This window comes from Sarcophilus harrisii, chromosome 2, assembly GCF_902635505.1.
Source record: "Sarcophilus harrisii chromosome 2, mSarHar1.11, whole genome shotgun sequence".
Lineage (NCBI taxonomy): Eukaryota > Metazoa > Chordata > Mammalia > Dasyuromorphia > Dasyuridae > Sarcophilus > Sarcophilus harrisii.
In genome coordinates, this window is record NC_045427.1 from 627863767 (window position 1) to 627885586 (window position 21820).

Genomic DNA, 21820 nt, shown 5'->3' on the forward strand with positions numbered 1-21820 from the left:
AAAACTGAAAATAACCAAACAGTACCCAGCTATAGTGGATAGGACGTTAGACTTAAGTGAGGTCTATAAGACTAAATCTGAATGCAGCCTCAGCATTAACTAGTTATATAATCTTAGGCAAGTCATAATTTAACTCAGCCTTAGTTTCCTCATCTATAAGATAGGGATAAATTTGCAAACTTTAAAGCACTATTAACATGAGTCAGCTTCCACTATACAATGGAAAATGTAAAGTGGCTTAAAGAATAAGAAGTTCACTTTCAGCTGAGGGGAATAAACTTTATGGAAAGAATGACATTCTAGTTATGTGACTTAGAAGCAAAAGGGACCTATATGAAAAACAGCAATTCAGTTTTTTCTAAAGCAAAATTGTAGGCCAAAAGTGAAAAGGTATCAAATCTTGAACTATGTGGGAGTAGTGTAAGTCTGAGAGGCACTGAAGACCAAAGAAATGGATAACAGATATCCAAGAAGTAATCCAAGAGCAGAAATGTTAAGCAGCAGAACAGCTCCAAAAAGGCCAAAGTCCAGAACAGAACTCAAGAAGGCCAACATGGCATGAGGAGAGAAGGAAGAGGATACCCATTATAGAACTATCACGAGATATAGGAGATGAAACAACAAAGTCAAAAAGAATTTGTCAAGGCAGTCAAAGGATAAGAAAGCATAGGGTGAGGTCAGTAGTATCCTTTGAAAGACCAATTTCAATAGTGTTGAGGAAAGATGCTTGTTAATAAGAATCTGAGCAATGACTACTATTTACTGATCTCAAAACTATATTCCAGAAATGAAAAACTGGCTTAATTTAGGGTGGCCAATTACCAGAATTGTCCTCAAGAATTTTCAGTCATTACAGCCCCTCTCCCCCAATCCACTTAAGAGTTATGTGTGTTTGCATCTTTCTGAGGAGTAGTAGTGGTGGCGGTGATATGCAATGATGTAAGTTGTGCCTAATACCTATATTACACATCTTTGAATCACTTCAATTACATTCTTTAAAAGTTTCCAAAAAGTTTCAAATTCGGTATTAAATGAGAAAAAAATAGTTTTAATTGTCATAATGTGAACAAAAGTAGCATATACACATATGTATTAGCACTTCAACCTGTATATTATACATTATTAATTATGTTTACTAAAGTAGTAGATTCATGTTTATCTCTACTTGAAAAGAAAAAGGGGGTGAGAGGACAGCTAGGTGGCACAATGGATAGAGCACTAGCCCTGAATACAGGAGGACCCGAGTTCAAATCTGGTCTCAGATATTTAACCCGTCCTAGCTGTGTGACCCTGGGCAAGTCACTTAATCCCAATTACTTCAGCAAAAAAAAGGCAAGAAAAAAGGGGTAAGGACAAATTAAAATTATTTCAAATTTATATACTCCATCTCTTAAAAAACTAAAGACTTGAAATGTCTCATCCATTCAATTACTGTCAAAAAACCCCATCTCTTTTTAATTTATTCTGCTTGATCTGATAGCAGTTAAAAAGTCATTTCCCCAAAAGGTTTTGCAATTGTTAATGCTGAAAAATTACCCATGCATATATCTTGTAAATAAAAAGTTATTAAAAAAAAAAAAAAGTCGTTGTCTTCTCCTCCCCCGCCCCCCCAAAAAAGATGCACATAAGGAAAACCTTTCAAAAACAAAAAACCCAAGAGAAATACACTATCAAATCCTGCTCCAGAGTTTATTTCACTGGCAATCCTGGCCTTCTGTCTCTGAATTAAGGTACCAGTTTTGTTCCTGTCCAGGACATGTATAAGAGTTTAGTAAAATTCTGTATCTGGGAGATGCTATAAAAATTGACTGTCAATGTTATCAGAAAGTTGTTTATTCTGTACATGACAATTCTGTAACATCTTTTTAATATTGTTTTAACTATTTTAGTTTTGCTTTTGACTCCCTTTTTAAAAAATGAAGTGTGACATTTTTGAAAGGTATATATATATATTTTCCTTTTCCCCCTTTAGGTGACAAACCATCTAGGAAAATAAGGCTGTGAAAACCACTGCCTTTAACAAAGCTGCTCCAATAAAAACAAAAAAAACCTTTCTTGACAAAAGATAAAAAATCTTTTAGCAATCAAGAGCAAAGGCAAAGTGTAATGGGTCATCGATGCTAGGAGGAAGATTTCAAGCAAAGGCTGGAATGGCATTTTTTAGAAGGGACACTTGTTCAGATAGCTGGACTAAATAAATAGCTACTCTGATTATTTCCAACTCTGAAATTCTATAATTAAATTGTTTTCAAGTCAAAGATGCGTTTTTATCAATCAATATTTGCATAAATTTAAATCTTACTGGTCTACATAGAGAAGTTTAAGATAAATTTAAGCTCTTCAAGCATTTAATATTCTACTATAGATGGAATTGAAGGAGCAAATACTTCTTTCTTATACTACAATGGATCCTTCACCTTCGTCAAGATAACCTGCAAGGTTCTTTCCAGCTCTAAATCTATGATCCTATCTATGTTGGTATTCCCTCCTTCCCCCAAAACCACAACAGGGTCAGTTTTTTCTAAATATACTAAACAACATCCTTTTTTTTTTCTTATCATAGATGTGTCCAAAGTGCTAGAAATCTTTCTTGTAGAACTCTATATTTTGTATCAACAACAGCATTCAAACTATCCATATTATCTCTCAAGCTCACCACATAACCAGCCTATTCCAGATCTTTTCCAGATCTTCTCAGTAATATCCTTGTTGCACTCCTTGCTTGTAGGTTGTTGGAAAATAGTACAAATAAAATTATTGGGGGGAACAGCAACATATTTGGAAAAGTATTCATAACAAATGAGTGTTAATATAGTCATATAAGCCTAGAATAAATTTTCTAAGCAGCAAATCTGAATCATTTCAAAGTATTAAAACTTGTCTTAATTACAAAGTATTATGAAAGAAATCATCTGAACTTATCTGGCCCTTCTTTCCAATTAAGCCAATTGAGCTAATCTTTTATTGATGCCATCAAGAGATCCAAGATTCTTGAGGTAAAATGACTTGTCCAGAACCATGCTGCCTCCAAAATATTTCAATGTTATATTTAGTTCCAAATTTTCTCCTTTCCCCATCCAATGAGAACGCATTACAAAGAGATGCATTTATGTAAAACAAATTTCTATATTAGTCATCCCCCTTTACCCCCCTTTCCCCCCCAAAAAAAGAATTACAAGAAAATGTTTCCATCTTGGCCCATCAATTCTCTTTCTGGAGGTAATCATGAAACATTTTAAGACTGAGGTCAGTCAATGTGTGTTGATCAAAGTTATTAAGTTCTAAGTAGTTTCTTTGAAAAAACTAACAATTTCTCTAAGTCCTCATTTTGGGGAGATCTTTGTTTTTGATTCTTAAAAAGGAGCCAGACTCCTAGGTAGAGGAAGGATGAAAGGTTAGAGAGAAGGAAGAAAACAACTTTGCCACTCAAAGAATTTATAATTTAAGGGAAGCCAGGGGTAGGGAGGGAAGCAACCAGAAAGAATGTAATAAAGGTGAAGAGGAACAAACATTGTTACAAAAAAAAAAAAAAAAAAAAAAAAAAAAAAAAAAAGAGGGAAACATTTTCAGCTAAAGGAAAGACTTTTATGGAAACGCCAAACTGCTGCACAACCAAAAAGGAAGTTTCAATAAACATTTGTGAGAGGAGTAGGTGGGAAAGATACAATACAAATGTCTGGAGGAAAGAAAATGGAAAATGACATCAGGGAATAAGAGCCAATAGTACAATTTGATTGGAAAAATACAACAAAGTAATAAGAAAGGCTTGAAAAATAAGACTGAAAAAGGTTGTGGAGAGCTTAAACTCCATGAATCTGGACTTTTATCTTTGCATTAGAACCATTATTTTGGCAATTGTATGACAGATTGAGGTATGAAGAGATTAAAGGTCAGGAAACTAGTAGTACTGTAATCATCCAGGTTTGAAGAGAAGAGGATTGTCACCGTCACCCCACTATCTTATAATATTGGGGTTAGCCTCAATTTCTCAAATCTCTCCATCTCACATATCCAATCAGTTGTATATATTGCCATTTCTACCTTTACAATACGTTTTGAACTTAGCCTTTTTTGCAGTCTCCTCTCACACATAGTAGTAAAACTACCCCCTGTAGTTTGGGTCTTTATCTTTTTATCAATATCTTTCACCTATATTATTGTAATAGCCTCCTTCCTAAGGGTCTCCCTGCCTCAAGTCTCTTATCACTCCATTCTATGCATACCTGCCAAAGTACTTTTTCTTAAGCACAGATCTGACCGAGCCACTCCCCTAAGAAATTTAGTAGCTTCCTATTGTCTTTAAGATAAAATACAAAGTCCTCTATGTAGTTTTCCTGGCCACACAATCTACCCTAAATTGATCTTTACAGCCCCATTGGATATCCCTTCCTAAATTCTCAATCAACCAAAGTTGGTCTTCTCTCTGCTCCTCAAAAATGACACTACCTCTCTTTGCATGAGGTTGCTCATACTGTGTCTCTATTACTCCCTTAGATGTAGTTTAAGCACTATCTTCTGGATGAATTTTCTCATTTCCCTCAATTGCTGGTACCTCCTTCCCAAAGTGCCTTGTTATTTTAACTACTTCATGCACATTATTTGCCATTTTTGTATTTATACTGCATATATTTTCACAAGTACTTGTCTGCCCTATAAGCTCCTTATTTGATTGGGGGAGGGGGAAGGAAGTTTGATGAGAATAATGACAACTTAATTGCTGGCTATGCTGTTTGAACTGTGGTGGAACATCAAAGTAAAAATAACACTTGGGGAGTTTTAAAAGTTTGCAAAGAAGCAATGTAAGAGAATATTATTCTATAAGAAATGATGAGCAGGTCGACTTCAGAAAAGCCTGGAAAGATTTATAAGAACTAATACTGAGTGAAATAAGCAGAATCAACAATTGTACACAGAAACAACTAGATTATGTGATGATCAATTGTAATGGACTTGTTCTTTTTAACAATAAGGTGATTCAAGATAATTCTAACAAACTTTTGATGGAGAGAGTCATCTGCATGTAGAAATAAGACTATGGAAACTGAATATGGATCACAGCATATTATTTTCACCTTTTTTGTTGTTTGCTTCTCCTTTCTTTCTCATTTTTTCCACTTTTGATCCGATTTTTCTTGCATGGCATATGGAAATATATTTAGAAGAACTGCACATATTTAACTTACTGGACTATTTATCTATCTAGGTGAGGAGAATAAAAGAAAAATTTGGAACATAAGTTTTTGCAAGGGTGAATGTTTAAAACTATCTTTGAATGTATTTCGAAAAATAAAAACTATTCTGGAAACCTAATTAAAAATATATTATTGCTACCTCAACAGCAACAAAAAATTTTTGCAAAGAACAGATCATCTCATTTACAGCTCACAACACATGCTCAACCCCATTTTGGAAAGGAGGACACTAAAAGCTCAGGCCAAGTTACTTCACTGCCTCACAGTAGTATGTCAGGACTTGAAATGAGATCTTCCTAACTCCCAAATCACCACCTTACCACAATGACATACTGTCTAGTGGGGAATTCAGACTTTAGCTCAAGGGAGGAATCCAGGCTTGAATGAAGTATTAAATGAATGCCATGGAACAGAATCAGAGAGCCAAGGGGGAAGTATAGAGGGAGAACAGGTGACCCTCTGAGGATGATGTCTACTGTTAAAGAGATGAGAGAAAGAGGACAATTCAGACCAGCAAAGTCTATTGTTACAAGAAAACCAAGGAACTGTATATAGTACGAAAAGTTCAGCAAGATCATAGGGGGCTTATACTTGTGATTTCGGAAATATGACTTTCAGCACAATAAAAGATACGAAAGCCAAACTGTAGCTATTTGAGTAAAGAACCAGGGGAAGCTATTGTGGAGTTACTGTCAATTTAGCAGTGAGTGTCTTGGAGAAACAACTTAAAAAGGATAACCAGGTTCCAAGGAGAGTGAGAGGTTGCTTTGTTTTTTAGAATGAAGAGTCTCAAGTAGTTAAGAGTCTAAAGATTGGTAATGGAGATGATAGACCAGGTTTTGGAGCAGATGGAAGAACACAAATTCTGGGGTTAACTTTTGAGAAAGAGTAACTCATAAGGCTAGAGAAAGAAGAAAGTCTCTTCTTATAAGACAAATCTGACTAATGGCCTCAGTATTCTGGGAAAAGCGAAGAGACAGAAAAAGGGTGAAGGCCCAAACACACAGGGGAGTTTCAAATAGATCGAAGTTAATATGAATCTGATGTCAATTCCATCAATTTAATTTTCTGAGTTCCTCTGGCGACAGGAGGTGAGAGCAGAGAAAAGTGATGCTAAGAGTGACCATTGGGCTGCAATAGTAAAACTTAAGACTTCAGGGTAGAGGACTCTGATGTCAATTCCATCAATTTAATTTTCTGAGTTCCTCTGGCGACAGGAGGTGAGAGCAGAGAAAAGTGATGCTAAGAGTGACAATTGGGCTGCAATAGTAAAACTTAAGACTTAAGGGTAGAGGAGAGTACCTTGTTGACTAGCTGACTAGTGTCACAAATGTGAAGGGAAGGAAATGAAGGCAATAGAGGAGCTGCCAACCAGAGGTTACAATGAAACACAAGAAGGGCATCTCGGAGGCAAAGAACTTTGGGAGTGATGAGTTAGACTAAATGATTACTACCCCCTCAGAAGAGTCAAGCAGAGATGGAGAACTTAAGATCTGGAAAGTCAGCAACATAAATAAATGACAGGAGTTGAGATGCACCAAAACTGCAAACCAAGTACTAAAAGTCAATGAGGAAAAGTGGGAGCATGTCTCAAATTTTGATTGACAATATCAATTCTACAAAGCACAGGAGATAAAGTAAGATATGAGAACATTGAGAGTAAAAAAAAAAAAAAGTAACAGTCATAGATGGAAATATAACAAGTTCAGGAGGAATCTGCGCAGGTCCCACTATATCAAAATTCTAATTAGAATTTTGGGGTTAATTATTTCCAAAAACCTTGATTTCAGCCTACTTGGTAATTACCTGACATAATAATAGAAAGCAAACTTCCATTTTATTTCAGAGGATCGTAGTGCTTCACAATGATTCAAACAAGACAACATGTAAAAACGCAGAAGCCATTATATAAATATATAGTTGTAGTACTGTTTTTTAAGAACAAATTAATTTTTTAACAACAAATCAATCCTCTCAACATTATTCTCAAAGCAAAATCACCTCAAAATTCAACAAGACAACTTCTGGGTAAGCAATTTGATTTTTAAAATTTTTTTCAACAGTATGGGCAAAGCAATGTAAAGCAGCTCTTCAGAGCTCCACAGAACTGCCTGCTAGTTCATTGTAATCTCCCACAGTTCTAGGTAAGGTCTAAGCATTTAGTTGTGTATAACTAATGGTTCTTTCCACGTATTTTGTTGCATAATTCCATGACTTATTTTTCTTTACTTCAGAAAATCTTTCACAGGAAAAAAATTATCTTGTTTACAATAAGGGTGAATCTATTTACATGATTCATTTTTCACCTTTCTAAACTATTACATTTATACCTTCAATTACTTTCATTTCATTGTCAAAACAGAAAAAATATTTAAAGCCATGTTAAAAGCATGTTAAAATGGTTGTTAGTTCTACTAAAATTATTTAAAACTTTATAGATCTAGAATAAATGCAACATTAGTCCCCTGTTCAAGTTTCAGGCTAAAAATCTCATTTGGCAATAGAACAAACTACTTACTGTGAAATAGTTTAAATGACAACAATCAATTTGGTTTAGCAATATAAAAAAGCTAAAAAATTAATTTTTAATTTCCACTTTTGCAAAATGTATCCAATGGAAAATTCTGTGCTTCAATAATATGTAGTTTTGATTTCTTGATCTAATTTAAATTTAGCCAAGCAGAAAGAAAAGGCAGGCAGCCTCATGAAATACAAGAGCAAGAGAACAAGAGTTAAGAGTCCTCTCACTAATTGGGACAGCTGCATAACCTTAGGCAAGTCATTGTATAGTAAAAATGAGAAGAGGAGGGTGGGATTTTTTCATATTAATTCAATTAATCATTATTAAATAAGTATCTAAAACAATTTAAATTCAGTCTAAAAATTAATTCCTGTCTATGGTATTTACTCAATTCCTCCAATAAATGTGACAATATGCTACCTCCTCTCCTTTATATGTATAGTCTTGAACTTGAATTACCTGAAACTTAATAACATAGCACATAATAAATGCTTAGTCTGACTGACCTTAAATTCTTAACCATACATTTCTTTATAAGGAGTGAATCTGAATTTAGTAAAATACTTTCCCAGCAGGGGCAGCAGTCACTAATAAGTCTGAATGAGCCTTTTCCAATGATTTGATAGTTCTGAATGGAAAAACCCTAAAAAGGAATGTTATAATTGCCCTGCAATTCAAAGAACTTGTTACTGCCCCTATTCTTGCTTGAAAATACAACACTCATTGGAAGTAAATTTCTAATGCTCTGGAGTTCTATTCTCCCTGGTAAGGAAAAGACTTAGTTGTCAAAGGTTTTTCTCATAAGGACTAAACAATTTGCTTAGGGGAAAGCTGTTCACCAATCCAATAAATATTATTAAGCTTCTATAGTGTACTGGACTGGACAAGGCATGGAAAATAAGACAAATGTAAAGAGCCTCTGCCCACATGGAGCTTATATTCTACTGAATGATCGTGTTAAATACAAGCCAATTACAGGTTGGAGATAACACTAACAACTTGAGAGAGGGAAGGAATCAAGCACTGAGCCTCAGAAAGGACAGACACAGGGACAGACTGTTAAGAGAGAGGAGGTGGGGGAGAAATGAACAAAATGTTCAGGGAACATAACACAAACTGAATAAAGGGAGGCCAGACCGTATTAATACTTTAAAAGCCAGGCTGAACAATTGATAATTTATCCTGGAGATGAAAGTCAACAATTACAGAAATGACAATGTCTGTGTGTGTGCACAGGAGGATTTCAGAGAGGAAAGGCTAGGCGTAAACTGGACAGGTAAGAGATTGTTAACAATAGGTCAGACCAGACGGAAGTGAAGAAGGGCCTGAACTTGGGGGATACCAGTGTGAATAGACAGGACTGAAACAGAATAAATATACGTAGCAACTAGGTGCCTACACAGGATAATGGAAAGGTAAAAGTAAAATATAAGAGATTTCAAAACTGGGTTACTGGAAGACCTGGAAAGAGGTCTAGTTAAGTTTGGATCATAAGTGTTGGGGGAGAAAGTGAGAAAATAATGAGCTATTTTAAATAAATTGTCTTTAAACTGCCAAATGGCCACTAACTGTCAAGGAGCCAGCTGGCCTTGCAGGGCTAGAGTTCAGGAAATTCAGCTGTATGAGTATACTTGGTAGTAATCCTTTTAGAGATGATAATTGAACGCAGAGGTCAGATCACCAAGAGCATATAGGAGCAAAAACCCAGTAGAAAGCCCCAGGGAACAAAGGAAGACACCCATTCTTAGGCAGGGGAACTATCCAGCAAAAAAAAGGCAGGAAACAATTGTGTCACAAATATCCAGATGTTTGAGAATATTTAAGAGGGGAAAGAGTCAAAGTCAACAGAGTCAAAAGCTGCCCAAATCAAGGGAGATCTGGACAGAGATGACCACACATTCTGGCAACTCAAAAAATACCCTAGGAAACCTCAGAGAAAATTAATCTGTAAAAAGCTGAGTAAGAGGCAAAAAGCAAATGGCAGCAAGCATAGATCATTCCTTTTAGGAGACTAACATCAAAAGGAAGAAAAGGATAAAAGCTTTAGGAGATAGCCAGGTCAAATAAGGGTTAAGTGAGACCTGAGTATGTTTGTAGGCAAGGCAGAAATTTTTTTCCCTCTAAATTAGATTGGCCTGAAAACCTAATCACATCCTTGGTGATGATCAGACCTCACTGGGCACTTTGTTCACACACACCTTGTGAACTTATTCTCATCCACCTGTGTCCACGTCACCCATATCCCTCTCCTGAACTCTGCCATCTCCTGTAGCACACGCTCAGTTCTTAATATACACACTACTTCTTGTGTCATCTCTCCGCTCCTTTCTGTGTGAGTCCCTGGAGCCCCTTTCTAGTTTCCTTGATACAGTCTTATTCTTAAGCCACTATGGGAGTTGCCAAACCCTTGCAACTTGGACCCAGTCTCTATTATTACTCCTACACATAAGGTTCTGAGTAACTATTAGTACTATTTCAGCTACAATATGGGGTTAACTCCTGGACTGGTCAAGAATAACCAATGTGAATCACAAAACCTCTCTATTTTCAGTTTCCTCAGTAAAAAAGGGAAAAAGATGGTAGAGGCAATGGGGTTGATGAGATGAAACTTTGGGTCCTTTCCAGTTATAAAATTCTATTTAGGAGGTCATCTAGGAACCTAATAGCCCTTGATAATAATGCTGATTCTGCAAGGAAACATCTTTCAATTAACTTTGAGAATATACTCTTTCATAAACTGGGCATTGCTCATGTAAACTACTATTAATCTCAGCCCCAAATCAAATCTCACCAAGAATTGGGGTAAAATACTAATTCAATATACTCAACAGAACTACAAAATATTAATTATGACTAATATTTCTTGGAACCATTCAGTAGGTTTTTAAACATATTAATCTTGGGCTGATTTTACAATTTAAATATTAACGCTATTGTCACTACTAAGCACCATGTAACTCCATCAAATACCAAGTCTAACAAAGTATTGTATAAATATAAACAACCTTATGCAAGTTATCTGATTTATAACTAAGCAAAAAGAAGAAAGCATCTGAAGTATACACAAAATGCAATTTTATAACAAAGAACCATACATTTACAAAGATTTTTTTTCAAAGAAAATAAGTTTTCAGCAAAATTCTGCAATTTACTATGCTTTTATTACCTATTCCTCATTTTTTCAAAGCCAAAAGTGTTGACTAAAGCAGATATTCTAAGCTCCATAAAAGCAAAAGGTATGACTACTTAGAAGGAGCCATCTATTATAACTATAACAAATGTTTCACAAGTATGAAATAAAAACTCACCTCTAGTTATTAGTTTTGCACTACTTTTGTTTTCACTGTCTTCTAAGGTTCGGTTTGTGCTCTTTTCTTTTAAACCAAAGCAAGTATTATCACAAGGTAAGCACTTGCTTGACACAATAATGTCCTCAGTGATTGGTTGACTAATACAGCTGTTAGCTTCAAGTACAGAAGTGAAGTCTCCCAGATGAGCAGCTTCACCAGGCTCCAACTGGGAAGAACTCTTAGCCTGGCCCACATTCTTTGAAGAAACTGGTAAAGACTCTTCATCACTATCGAATCCAAAAGGATCTTCTGAGTTTTCATCTTCTACTTTAGGCTTCTTAGGAATCTCTGGGATATCTGGATTTAAATTAGGCCTCTTCTGGCCTAATTTAGCCATAAAGGTAGTCTCTCCCCATTTTGTACTAAGGGTGGTCCTTTTGTTGGAAAATACTTCATCAAATTTAGAGCTGCCATTTCCCCCTTTCCTGCTATATGTTTTCCCAAATCTGGATGTCATTTTGACACCTGTTTCATATTCTCTGTGGAAAATCAAGAAAATATAACCAATATTGTAATTAAAAACTTTGAATACTACATGCAAAATCAGTATGTTGCCAAACAAGTATGACTGACTTACCATTAGTAGAACTCATTAAAGCTCCAAATTGAACCAACAGTCAATGTATAGAACTCATTTATATCACTTCATTTACATATGTTAAGTATGATTAAAAAGCTTAAAATTTATTGAAATATTCATCTACTGAAAATAGTTTTGATGGAAAGTTAAATTCCTGACACATTAAAAATAACATAAAAACATGAAAAGCATAAATGAAATTTCTTTTAGTATGTATCTTTCTGACATGTTAATGTGGGGTCTTACTGTGTTTCTAGATTCCTAAGTTTTCACTTTCTTAGCCCAAAAAAAGGGAAAAAAAAAATACGGCCACATTGAATTTAACGTATATGTTTAATTACAAAAATATTGGATCTCATGCTAATTTACTCTGACTTTAAGATACCACCTTTGTATTTCATAAACTTTTGCAAATCAATTCAACATTTGCAGCGTCCAGCTAAACCATATTATAAACATACAACTTCATTTATTCATTTTATTTTTATCTATAAACTTTAAGAATTCAGTGATTCATTCAGATTTACTTACATAGTAGATAGATGATGTAAAGAGAAGAAAAAACATGTTTGGAGAAATCTCTATCCCTATGTTAAGTGTCCAGAAAGGTATAGGTCACATTAAACGATTAATTCTATGTAATATATAAGTGCCAACTAGTTCAAAATATTATCAGGAAAGGTTTCCACTCTCAAGCAATCATTAGATTGGGGAAAATAGGAAGAAAAGAGAGGAACAATCCTTAACCTAAATAAAAATATACAAAGAAAAAGAAGGACTCGCCCAAGTGGGACAGGGAAAAAATGTCCATCGAACACATTTTCACAATGTACATGACATGCATGCATTTTTCACTAATAACTGTTATCAAAACTTTTTACTGAAATCCAGTTCAATTTATAATAAACTCTTAGAGAACTGTACAACTTCACTGTGTTGGAATTAACAAGTAAATGGAGTATAAGCTACACAGCAATAATTTTCTGCATCACAATTTGCTCCATGTTTCATTGCACTCCAAATGTTTTTTTTTTTCCCCTTAGACAAACTAGATTTCTAAGGGATCGCTATTCAACTGCTCTTTTCACGTATCCAGGAATCTTTTCTTTGAGACACGAAATGCTAAATTCGGAACGCTAGCTGTAACCTTGGGAGTAGAACAGGAGCTGTCTGTCGCTCCTTGCCCCAGATTTTACCAATGAATCCTGCCTTTTCCCTTCTCAGGTGTTACGGAAACAAAATGCTTAATTTCCGTAACTGCATTGGGGGGGTTTAAATCCCGAGTCCCGGTATTGGGGTGGAACGCTTCTCGACACGGCCCTGGCCATTCCTAGGATTCGCTTCCGACTCGCCCGCCCACAGACCTCGGACCGTCCTACAAAGTGAACACCAGAGAGTTCGCCCGAAGCCGGAGACCAGGGGAGATCGCCGAGCCTTCCCCGCCGAGTCTCGGCGCCCCCCCACCCCGCCCGCGGGGACCCGTGGGGAGGCGGACAACTTACAGTCACGGGCTCACGTACATGTGCATAGGCGCGTGGGTCTCAACCTCTCCCTCGGGCCTTCAGACACATTTGCAACTCCTCCAAACAACCTGTCCGGGCCATAGAGAAAGGGAAACTTGGCGATCCAGAGCCCGGGGGTCCGGTCCGCGCCCGCCCACCCCCGGGGCCGCCCATCACCCCAGCCCGGGCGACTCCGCCAGCGCCCCCCAGAAGTGCCTCGCCCCGGCCCGGCTCGGGAACAGGACCGGGTGCGCGGTCGGCGCCCGCCGTGCACTTGACCGAGGCACAGGAAGGGGGAGGGAGGCGCCCCGGACTGGGCGGCCGCCCGGAAAGGGCCGGGGGTGGGGGAGGGTGGCCGAGGACCCACAGACTTCCCTCCCCGTCCGCCCGGCCCCCCAACTTCCTCCGGGCCGCGCCGCACCGGGCGCCCCGAGCCTCCTCCCGGATCCCCGTCTCGGGCGGGGCCTACCAACCGCCACGGGACCTCACTTACCCTGGGTGTCGAGTGAGCGGGGTGGAGACTTCGCGCTCCGGCCGCTGCCGCCGCCGCCTCGCCTTCCCGGCGGCCCCCGGGCGGCGCGAGCCGGGCGGCCGCTGGGGCCCCGCGCGCGCGGGCCGAGGGGCGGAAAAGGGGGGCCGGACGGTTGGCGCGCTCGAGGTGGGAGACGGTTGACGCGCAAGGAAGAGGGGGTCAGGCAGGAGGGAAGGGAAGAAGAAGAGTTCCGCGGCCCGGCGCCCGCTCCGGGCCCAGAGGAACCCGCGGGGAAAGAGGAGCGGGAGAGGGGGGAAGGGGAGAGCGCCGGCGGCGGCTGCCCCGCAACTTCCCCCGCTGCCGGCCCGGGCCTAGGCCAACCAGTCCGCGCCGCCGGCGCTGACTAGCTCCTCGCGATGGGCCGCCGCCGCCGCCGCCGTCGCCCCCGCCTGCGCCTCCTCCTCGCCCGGTGAGTGGTCAGGGCTGGAGTTTGAGCAGGGCCCTGAACCATCTCAACGCCATTTGCGCTCCCCGGCCGGCCGCCCCCCTTCCTCCCCTAATCGCCAGCTCCGTCACGGCGCTTCCCACAGGCCCCGCGCGGCCCCGGCCGCCGCAGCCAATCGCGACGCCGTTCGGCCAACCGTCGCGCAAGCGCGGGGCGTCGCACGCGCGGGGACCCGCCATGGTCCGGGCCTCGAAGGCCGACGGGAGCTGTAGTTCCTGGGCGGACTCCCGGGGCGGGGGCGGGGGAGGAAGAGAGCCGCGGCGTTCGTATGCAGGGACTAGGAAGAAGGGCCGGGGCTTGGCTGAGGCCGGGACTTCAGCTGCTGCCGCCAGCGCCCTCAGAGGCTTCCGACCCCTCGGGGAGGGAGCACACGGGCTGACCCTGAGCGCGCGCCTCTGTGGCCGTGGCTTGCTCCCCGGAGACAAGGGGGAGATCTGCCGCGGCGCCTGTCGTGAGCTCCTCCTGGGGGGGGGGGGAGGGGGGGGGTACCTCGGCTTCTGCCCCGGGCCGGTAAGGGAGCGCGGTGCGCGCCCACCTGCCGACGCGGTCAGTCCCAGGATCCCGCGGGGCAAAGAGGCTTGTGCACCCCGGGGGTCCCACAGGGCATGAGAGAGACCTGTCCGCTCCGGGCGCCCCTCCCCCCGCATACTGAAAGGGGTGTCCCCCGGGCCGCTGGGCGCGCACGGTGAGAGGGGCCTGGGCTCCGCCGCTCGCACCCCTGCCCATACAGCGACAAAATCGTGCAGATGTTAGGGAAACATCTTTTTACAATATGAAACCAACAAGCGAGCACCCCTTTCCCTTTTAATTTACATCTTTAAGCGATACGAAAAGTATCCTTATCCCATCCCCGGTGCTTCGGTGCTCGGAGTGAGTCATCCTGGAAGCTGACAGCTTCCAGCAACTGCTGTCACGTTCGCGGGGATCAGGTAACTGGATCCGCTTTCTCCCTGGGAGCGTCCGTCTCTCTGTCTCTGTGCGTCTCCTTTCCCGGCCTCTCTGTCCCTCTCTGTGTCTCTGGATGTGAGGAACTCTGTGAAAACGCGCTGTTTGTTCACTACTTCGTGTACGCTGAACCTTCACAGACCTTACCAGCGGGAAGCCAGAATTATTTGGCCCAATTGTCTATTACTGTTGAATTGCACTTACGGGGCACTTGCGGTTTCTAGTGCTGCTTTGTAGCTATCGGGTGACCTTGAGGTCCATGTCTTCAGTTATCTAGGCCTCAGTTTGCTTATTGGAAACACGAGGGAGTTGAATTGGATGATATCGACGAGATTGCATTTCTAATAATGTATCATGAGTCTTTTATGTTATCGCTATATCATTTCTCTCTGCAAAGTTCAATAAAGTCTCAAAATAAAACCATATTCATTACTTCTGTATCTACATGTGGCCTTACTCATGGGGAAGAGGGGAAATGAATGGGGATTTGGGTAATTAGCTGGAAAATTAAGGTATTAGCTACCATTTTTCCTAGAATCCTCCCTTCATATACCTAAAGTGTTTATGAAACACAGCAACTTTATTCTAAGTACATAAAGAATAGTTTAAACAATATTTAACCAGTACATTAGTGAAGCTTGATCTTTGAGTTCATAGAAAATAGTTCCAATTCAATGGAAGAATTAAAGCTCACAGATTGGCTGCAGTATTGTAGGTATTGATTTTCCATACCCTAATTCTGGACCCATACTCTTCAACTTTTATGCACAATATCCTTTTTTCCTTTTATGTGGAAGTTAGTTCTGAACTCCCTATTCAAGGTGTATTCTCTGCTGGAGTGTTTTATTTGAACCAGTTTTGCTTTAAAAAGTCAATGTGAGACGTTATTTTATAATTTTCTTTGAAGACTACTTGTTGGGGTGCAGGCTCCACTTACTATAATTACTTAGATGATATAGTGGTGGGTGCTAATTAAGGGGTAATTATCATCAGAAGCAAAAGCTAAGATCAAAAAGTAAAAAAGGAGCTAGGAGATAATTGCAAGAATTTTATACCAAAGGTGTATAAAGCTTGCTGTTAACCCTCTAAATTCAAAGTATCTTAAGTTTTTTATGAGGTATGCCCAGTCCAAGGAATTAAAAAACATTCTAAAACCAAAGACGGGGAACTAAAATGAGTGTCCAAATATAGAGTGGAGCTCTCCCTTAATAAGCACATGTAATTCCGATCCAAATTTGAGTAAGTCACATTTTCACAACTCATCCAGGTAACAGAATTGGAGAACTATGCTTAGGTTTTAGGATTTTCTTAAGGAAAAAGTTTTAATTTCCATTTTCTTTGTTTCCTGAGCACTTTCATCTACATTTCAAAAAAAAAACAAACTTCAGTTAGCAGGTGATGCAGGATGTTATGGTGCCACAATTTTTCCTTGTCTGAGGCTTGTCTCCCCAAGGAAAAACCTACTCTAAGCAATTTGGAGAGCAGGGAGAATTTCTTTAAATGCCACATCAGCACTCAATAAATACTTGATGAAATTGAACTTTTATTAACGCTTATGTCAGAAACAAACAAAAGTATTGGTATTGTCAGATTACAAATAGTGATACAAGAGACCACCCTTCCGATCCTCAGAGAAGAGTTATAGCCTCCCGCCCCCAACTAGACTTTGAGAAGGAAAGTCCCAAGTGAATTTACAATTACACTTTGATTATAGGTTTCAGAAAATTCCCTTAAGGAAAATAATAGCTGTAAGGTGTACTGCCTATATTGTCCTCCCTTAATCTAGCAGATGGTTACAAATTGGAGTTCATGAAAAAAAAATTTTTTTTCATTTGTATAAACTTGTTTCAAAGAAAATGCTTAGAAATCATCTGCAAGAAGGGGAAGGGAATATAGATTAGGCATTTACTATGTGTCCTGTGGGCTAACTGCTTTTTTAAAAATCTCAATTTGATATGATCTGAAGGAACTTTTTTTTTTTTTTAAGAAAAAGATATTTATAAATCTCTTTGCTAGCTATAATTGTTATTTTCCTTAAGGGGAAAAGAAAGTCCTTTTGGGGTGACTTTGTATGGTTTATTTTTTAGCATATTGCTTGACAAATAGGTGCATAATAAAATGCTTGTTATTTGTGAGTTTCTTTTTCGGGGTGTAAAGAGTTTTTGTTTTCCATTTCAGAAAGTGGGGATCCCTAAGAGGCCCCAATTACCTTGATTTTCAGGAAAATTTGAATAAACACCATAAGACCTCCGTTTGGAAGTATCTTACTGTCTCATTAATAATAAATTTACCTTAAGGTAATTTAATAAAAGACAAAGTGTAGTTGAGGAATTGTTGTAGTCAAGAAGTGAACTTCCATCTAAGATTCTGGAAATGTGAGAAAGCTTGCCTAAGGCCTTCAGGAGACTGGGCAGCTTGTTAGAGGAAGCCCAATGGAACAATGGTTCAAAACGTCTATGTTCACCTTGACCCTTCCATTTCCTTGCCTAGCCAATCATTCCCCCCAGTCCTGTGGCTGTTAGCTCCCCAAGGGCCCTGGCCTCTTCTCTTCCTATTTCTTCTGCTACCTCAGTTACCACATTTTGCTTGGAAATTAGGGCAGCTGCCAAGGCCCTCCTTCAATCTGTCCTTCCTGCTGCTCCCAGACAGATACTTATGAACTAATCTGGTTAGGTTTGGTCATTTTGTAAGATCTTTTCTCTGACCCTCTTATCTTCTAGAGGAGGTCTAAAATCCCTTGTCTTATAATTGTAGGATCTTCATGGGATTTAGATCAATATTCTTAAAGAACATCTTTACAAATGATGAAATTGGGGCATGAGGAGAAAGTCACTAAGTCAGGTCCTTAGAACCTCTTCCTGACGCCCGCCCCCCCCCTCCCCCCCATTGAGTGCTTCCTCCACCATATAGCATGCCTCCTGTCATCTGGAAGGCGTCTCAGAAGTCACCCACCCCATCTTCAGTTTACCAAAGAAGAGGGGTCACATGAGCAACAAGTGGCATTGATCAGGCCCTAGGTCACTAGATGGGGTTGGCAGAGAAAGCCTAAAGTATTGATGAGATGGCTCCCTGAAGAAAGCAGGGAAAGGCGCTCTTGGGGATTGGCTCAATCTTACAGTCCCACCCCTGTGGAGATCTTGGATACCCTCACTTTACTGTATCCAATCAGAAAGCCAAATTAGGATGTCAAACCCCAGGTTAAATTTCCCCTCTCAATCCAGTCCATGCCCTAAGCCATCTTTGCTGGATCCCTTTTGGGATTCTGCCTCATGGTATCTTCCCTCTCACCCCCTCCCCATGCCTCTTGGAATCTTTTTCTTTCTTATAATTAACTCTTTGGGGGGTATTAAGCTCTGTGGATTAGCCTGCCAATCAATGGCATACTCCCTACCTCATGGTGCATTCCCTTTCTCCTGTTCATCGGTGAGTTCCACTGGGGAACCTGTCTTTTCCATAGTTAATTGTTAAAACCACTTTCCTTGCTATATGCTCTCCCAAAACGATTTCATATTTACCACACCTGGTGTGAGTAAGCCCTTGTGAGTTTTTTACATGTTACATACACTTTTGGCGCCTAATCTCATCAGCAGAGCCAGGTCACCTATTCAAGGCCAATCAGTGAACTGAAGGTGGCTTATTTTAGGGAACAAAAGCAAAAGTCTGGTGGTATACAATGTGGAATGAAGTTCACAGATCAAAAGATTGAGAAAGTTCTTTTAAATTCTCCAATCACAAACTATCATTTTTAAAACCTAAAAATACCTCTCTGCTCCCCTAAAAAAAGCTATCAATCTCCCTTCATCTTTGACAGTAAATGACCAGGAATTCACTTTACTAGGAGGAAATGCCAAGTTTTGTGAAGGCTTGTGTTCTGGCCCTAGCTAACCTTTCAACTCCTGCACTTTCCCACTGCCCCCTAAACACTGTACTTCTCCAGCTCTGCTGGCCTGTTCCCTAGACACATATTTCCATCTTTCTTTGATTTGCAGTTTCCTGTGCATGGAATGCCTTTTCTTCTGTCCTTTCTCCCATCTCTGGAATTCTCCCCATCCTTTAAAACGTAGGCAGATGCCTCCTCCTCCCCAAAGCCTTTTCCCCCCTACCCCTTTGTGCTAGCTCTGGATATCTCAAGTACTCATGTGGTCTTTCCTGTTAGACTGCAAGCTTCTTGAGAGCAGGCATGTGTTCTGCCTTTTGTTGTATCCCAGTGCTTAGCACAGAGGAGAGGAGGGAGCCTTAAGGTAATAGACTAAGGGGGGAGAGAAGGGACCTTAAAATAACAGACTAAGGGGGGAGAGGAGAGGCCCTCATAGGAAAGCCAGATTATGGGGGAAGGGGAGAGGAGTTGACTTCCTTGGGGAGCAGACTTTGGGGAAAGGGAGAGGCTCCTCAGGTGATCCCTTGGTGTGAAAGCAAACTCCACAGTTGAAGATAGGAGCCTCCTTTTATGCCGGGATGATCAAATTGCAGGTATTACACTTTAATGGAAGAAGGTTTTCTGGAGTGGGTGTGACTATATCAGTGCCACAAAGGAAATAAATGCTCATTAGCTTTACAAAGAGCTCTGTTCTCATCTGAGAGCCACAGCTGTTTTTTTTTTTTTTTTTTCCTGAAACCACTTCCATTCTTGATTAAAAAAAAAAAAAAAAAAATAGTGGTTTCTAGCCCAAAAGAACCTTGGATTGGACTCTGAACCTTGACTCCTGCTTAATGGGGGATCCCAGGCCAATTAAGCCCCTTCACTGAAGCCTTAAGTTCCTCCTCACTGGGTCTCCCTCACAGAATTGTTTGAATAAAGAAATGCCAGGGCTGTGTGAATGTTAGCTAATGCCATTTTTTATGATAGAGAAACCTGGAGACCAGTTATTAATATTTCAAAGATAATAAGGAGGGAAATGGTCCCTTGATGCATCAGTGCAATATACCTCTGGTCATTAGAATCCAGATATGATTTGGAGAATTTGTCTGATGCAGATCTCATGAGGACCATGGTCAGGGGTCCCTATAATTTAGGCCAGCTAGTAATGGCTAGCTGATGAGATGAAGACTGGGCAGTTGCTTTGCTTTATAGAAACAGTATAAAATATCAGATTGTGAGTTTGGGATTTGAAATTGGGAAAAGTTCGATTCAAACCCCACTAGCTATGTAACCTTTCTGGGCCTCTGTTTCTTGTTAGCTTTGGAAGTTGGACCCAGTGGTCTCAAAAGCCCCATTTTAGCCCTAACTATCCAATTTTATGAACTGTTCTCCTTCCTGGCCAAATAGGATTTTTGAATCGGTGCCTGCTAGATCGTGTACCCGTCAGCAGTAACATCCATTTTGGGGCTCCCAGGAGTCGGGTATGCCCAGGAGGCCACCTATTCAGAGAGCCCTGCCTTTCAAATCAGAGACCTAGCCAAGTTTTCTTGCTGTAATGGACCCCTGCTGGGGGTTTTTGGTTGTTTTCTTTTTCTTTCTTCTCACCACCTCCATCCTGGGGTTGCCCTATTATAAGGAACAAGCTTTAGGAAAAGAAAGAAGGGAAGGACTTCAATTTCTAAGAAATGCTTGCGATTGATGGGTTTTTGTGAAGGGAGAAGGAGCTTGAGGTCTAGGGCCTGGGCCCCCTTTGATTCCTGGTGACAATTAGCCATCACTTTGGGGCCTTTCCCCATCTACCACTTCATGCACACTTCCACCAAGCTCCCGATAGGTCTCTCTTGGCAGCCTCTTCTTCCAGCTCCTCCTCTTAGGCAAACCAAGGCCCAAGAAATAGCATCAGTACCCTGGACTGAGGGCCTCCTTCCAGAATCCTGTTCTGTGGGTCATTTTCATTATGGATGAGTGTTGGCTCTCGAGCTGCAAGATGATCAGGCTTCCAGCTTGAGGCAAAACCCCCTGGAACATGGATATTAAAGTCCCTGGGCTGAAGGATTTGTTGGTTTACAGATTCTAAATTTGGGGAGAACTCAAAATCACCTTGGGGTGCTAAATGCCCCTCAACCCCCTAACACAGGCTCACGCTTCTGTGCACTGATGAAAACCTAGACTCTGGTGAGGGTCTGTGTGGTGTAAATATTGCAAGACGTGGCAGCAAGAGTGTAGGTGGTTTGTACCTAAGGATTCACCCCCAACCCCAAGCCCCCAGTAGAGGAGCTTAGTTAGACACTCAGTAGCAGTGTGACCTAGTCTGTTTGCCTCAGTTTCCTCAGCTTCAACATCAGCCCAAATAGGATTCTGTTTAAAAAAAAAAAAAAAAAAAAAAAAAGCACCCAATGAAGTTCATGGCACATGGTTGTTGTTCAGTCATTTGCTAATGCCCAGTTCCTGATCCGATCTGCGGGCCATGACACATCGTTGCTGTCTGTAATGGCAAAGATCCTGGAATGGCTCCCCATTTCCTCCTCTGGTGAATTATGGCAAAAAGAAGTCAAGTGACTTAGTGAGTCTGACCCCAGATCTTCCTGAGCCCAGTGCTCTTGTCACTTAGCCACCTCCAGACACGTTGTGGGTTCTACATAAAAGCTAGTCCATCCCTCCCCCAATCCCACAGGAATTTAAGCTCCTTTAGGCGAGGGTTTGTCCCAATTTTGTATCTGTATTCCTAGCAGCTAGTGCTGGTACCTAGCTGATAGTTAATGAATACTTAGTGATGGATTGATTATAATAAATTCTCGCTCTGCTGAGAACAGGTGAAACTCAATCTACAGAGGGAAAATAGAAGCATCCCACTGTAAGAGACGGAAAGATTAAAGAGCTTAGTATTACACAGT

The 21820-nt window shown here is 40.8% G+C and overlaps 1 protein-coding gene across 5 annotated transcripts in view; it reads right to left on the reverse strand.

Annotated features, from left to right (window-relative positions):
* WAPL (WAPL cohesin release factor) overlaps positions 1-13736 on the reverse strand; it is an 85540-nt gene extending 71804 nt beyond the window's left edge. For 3 of the 5 annotated variants that reach the window (XR_004232566.1, XM_031956735.1, XM_031956734.1), the window contains exons 1-3: positions 13639-13726; positions 13164-13234; positions 11022-11542 (exon numbers count right to left, since the gene is read on the reverse strand). Coding sequence is in view for 4 of the 5 variants with exons in the window: in XM_031956735.1 (XP_031812595.1) it covers positions 11022-11542; positions 13164-13171 (529 nt within the window). In the remaining variant the exon portion in view is untranslated. Of the gene's footprint in view, positions 1-11021; positions 11543-13145; positions 13235-13638 lie in introns of all 5 variants that reach the window. The other 2 variants (XM_031956736.1, XM_031956737.1) reach the window with 2 other exon arrangements.
* Positions 13737-21820: the final 8084 nt, after the last annotated feature.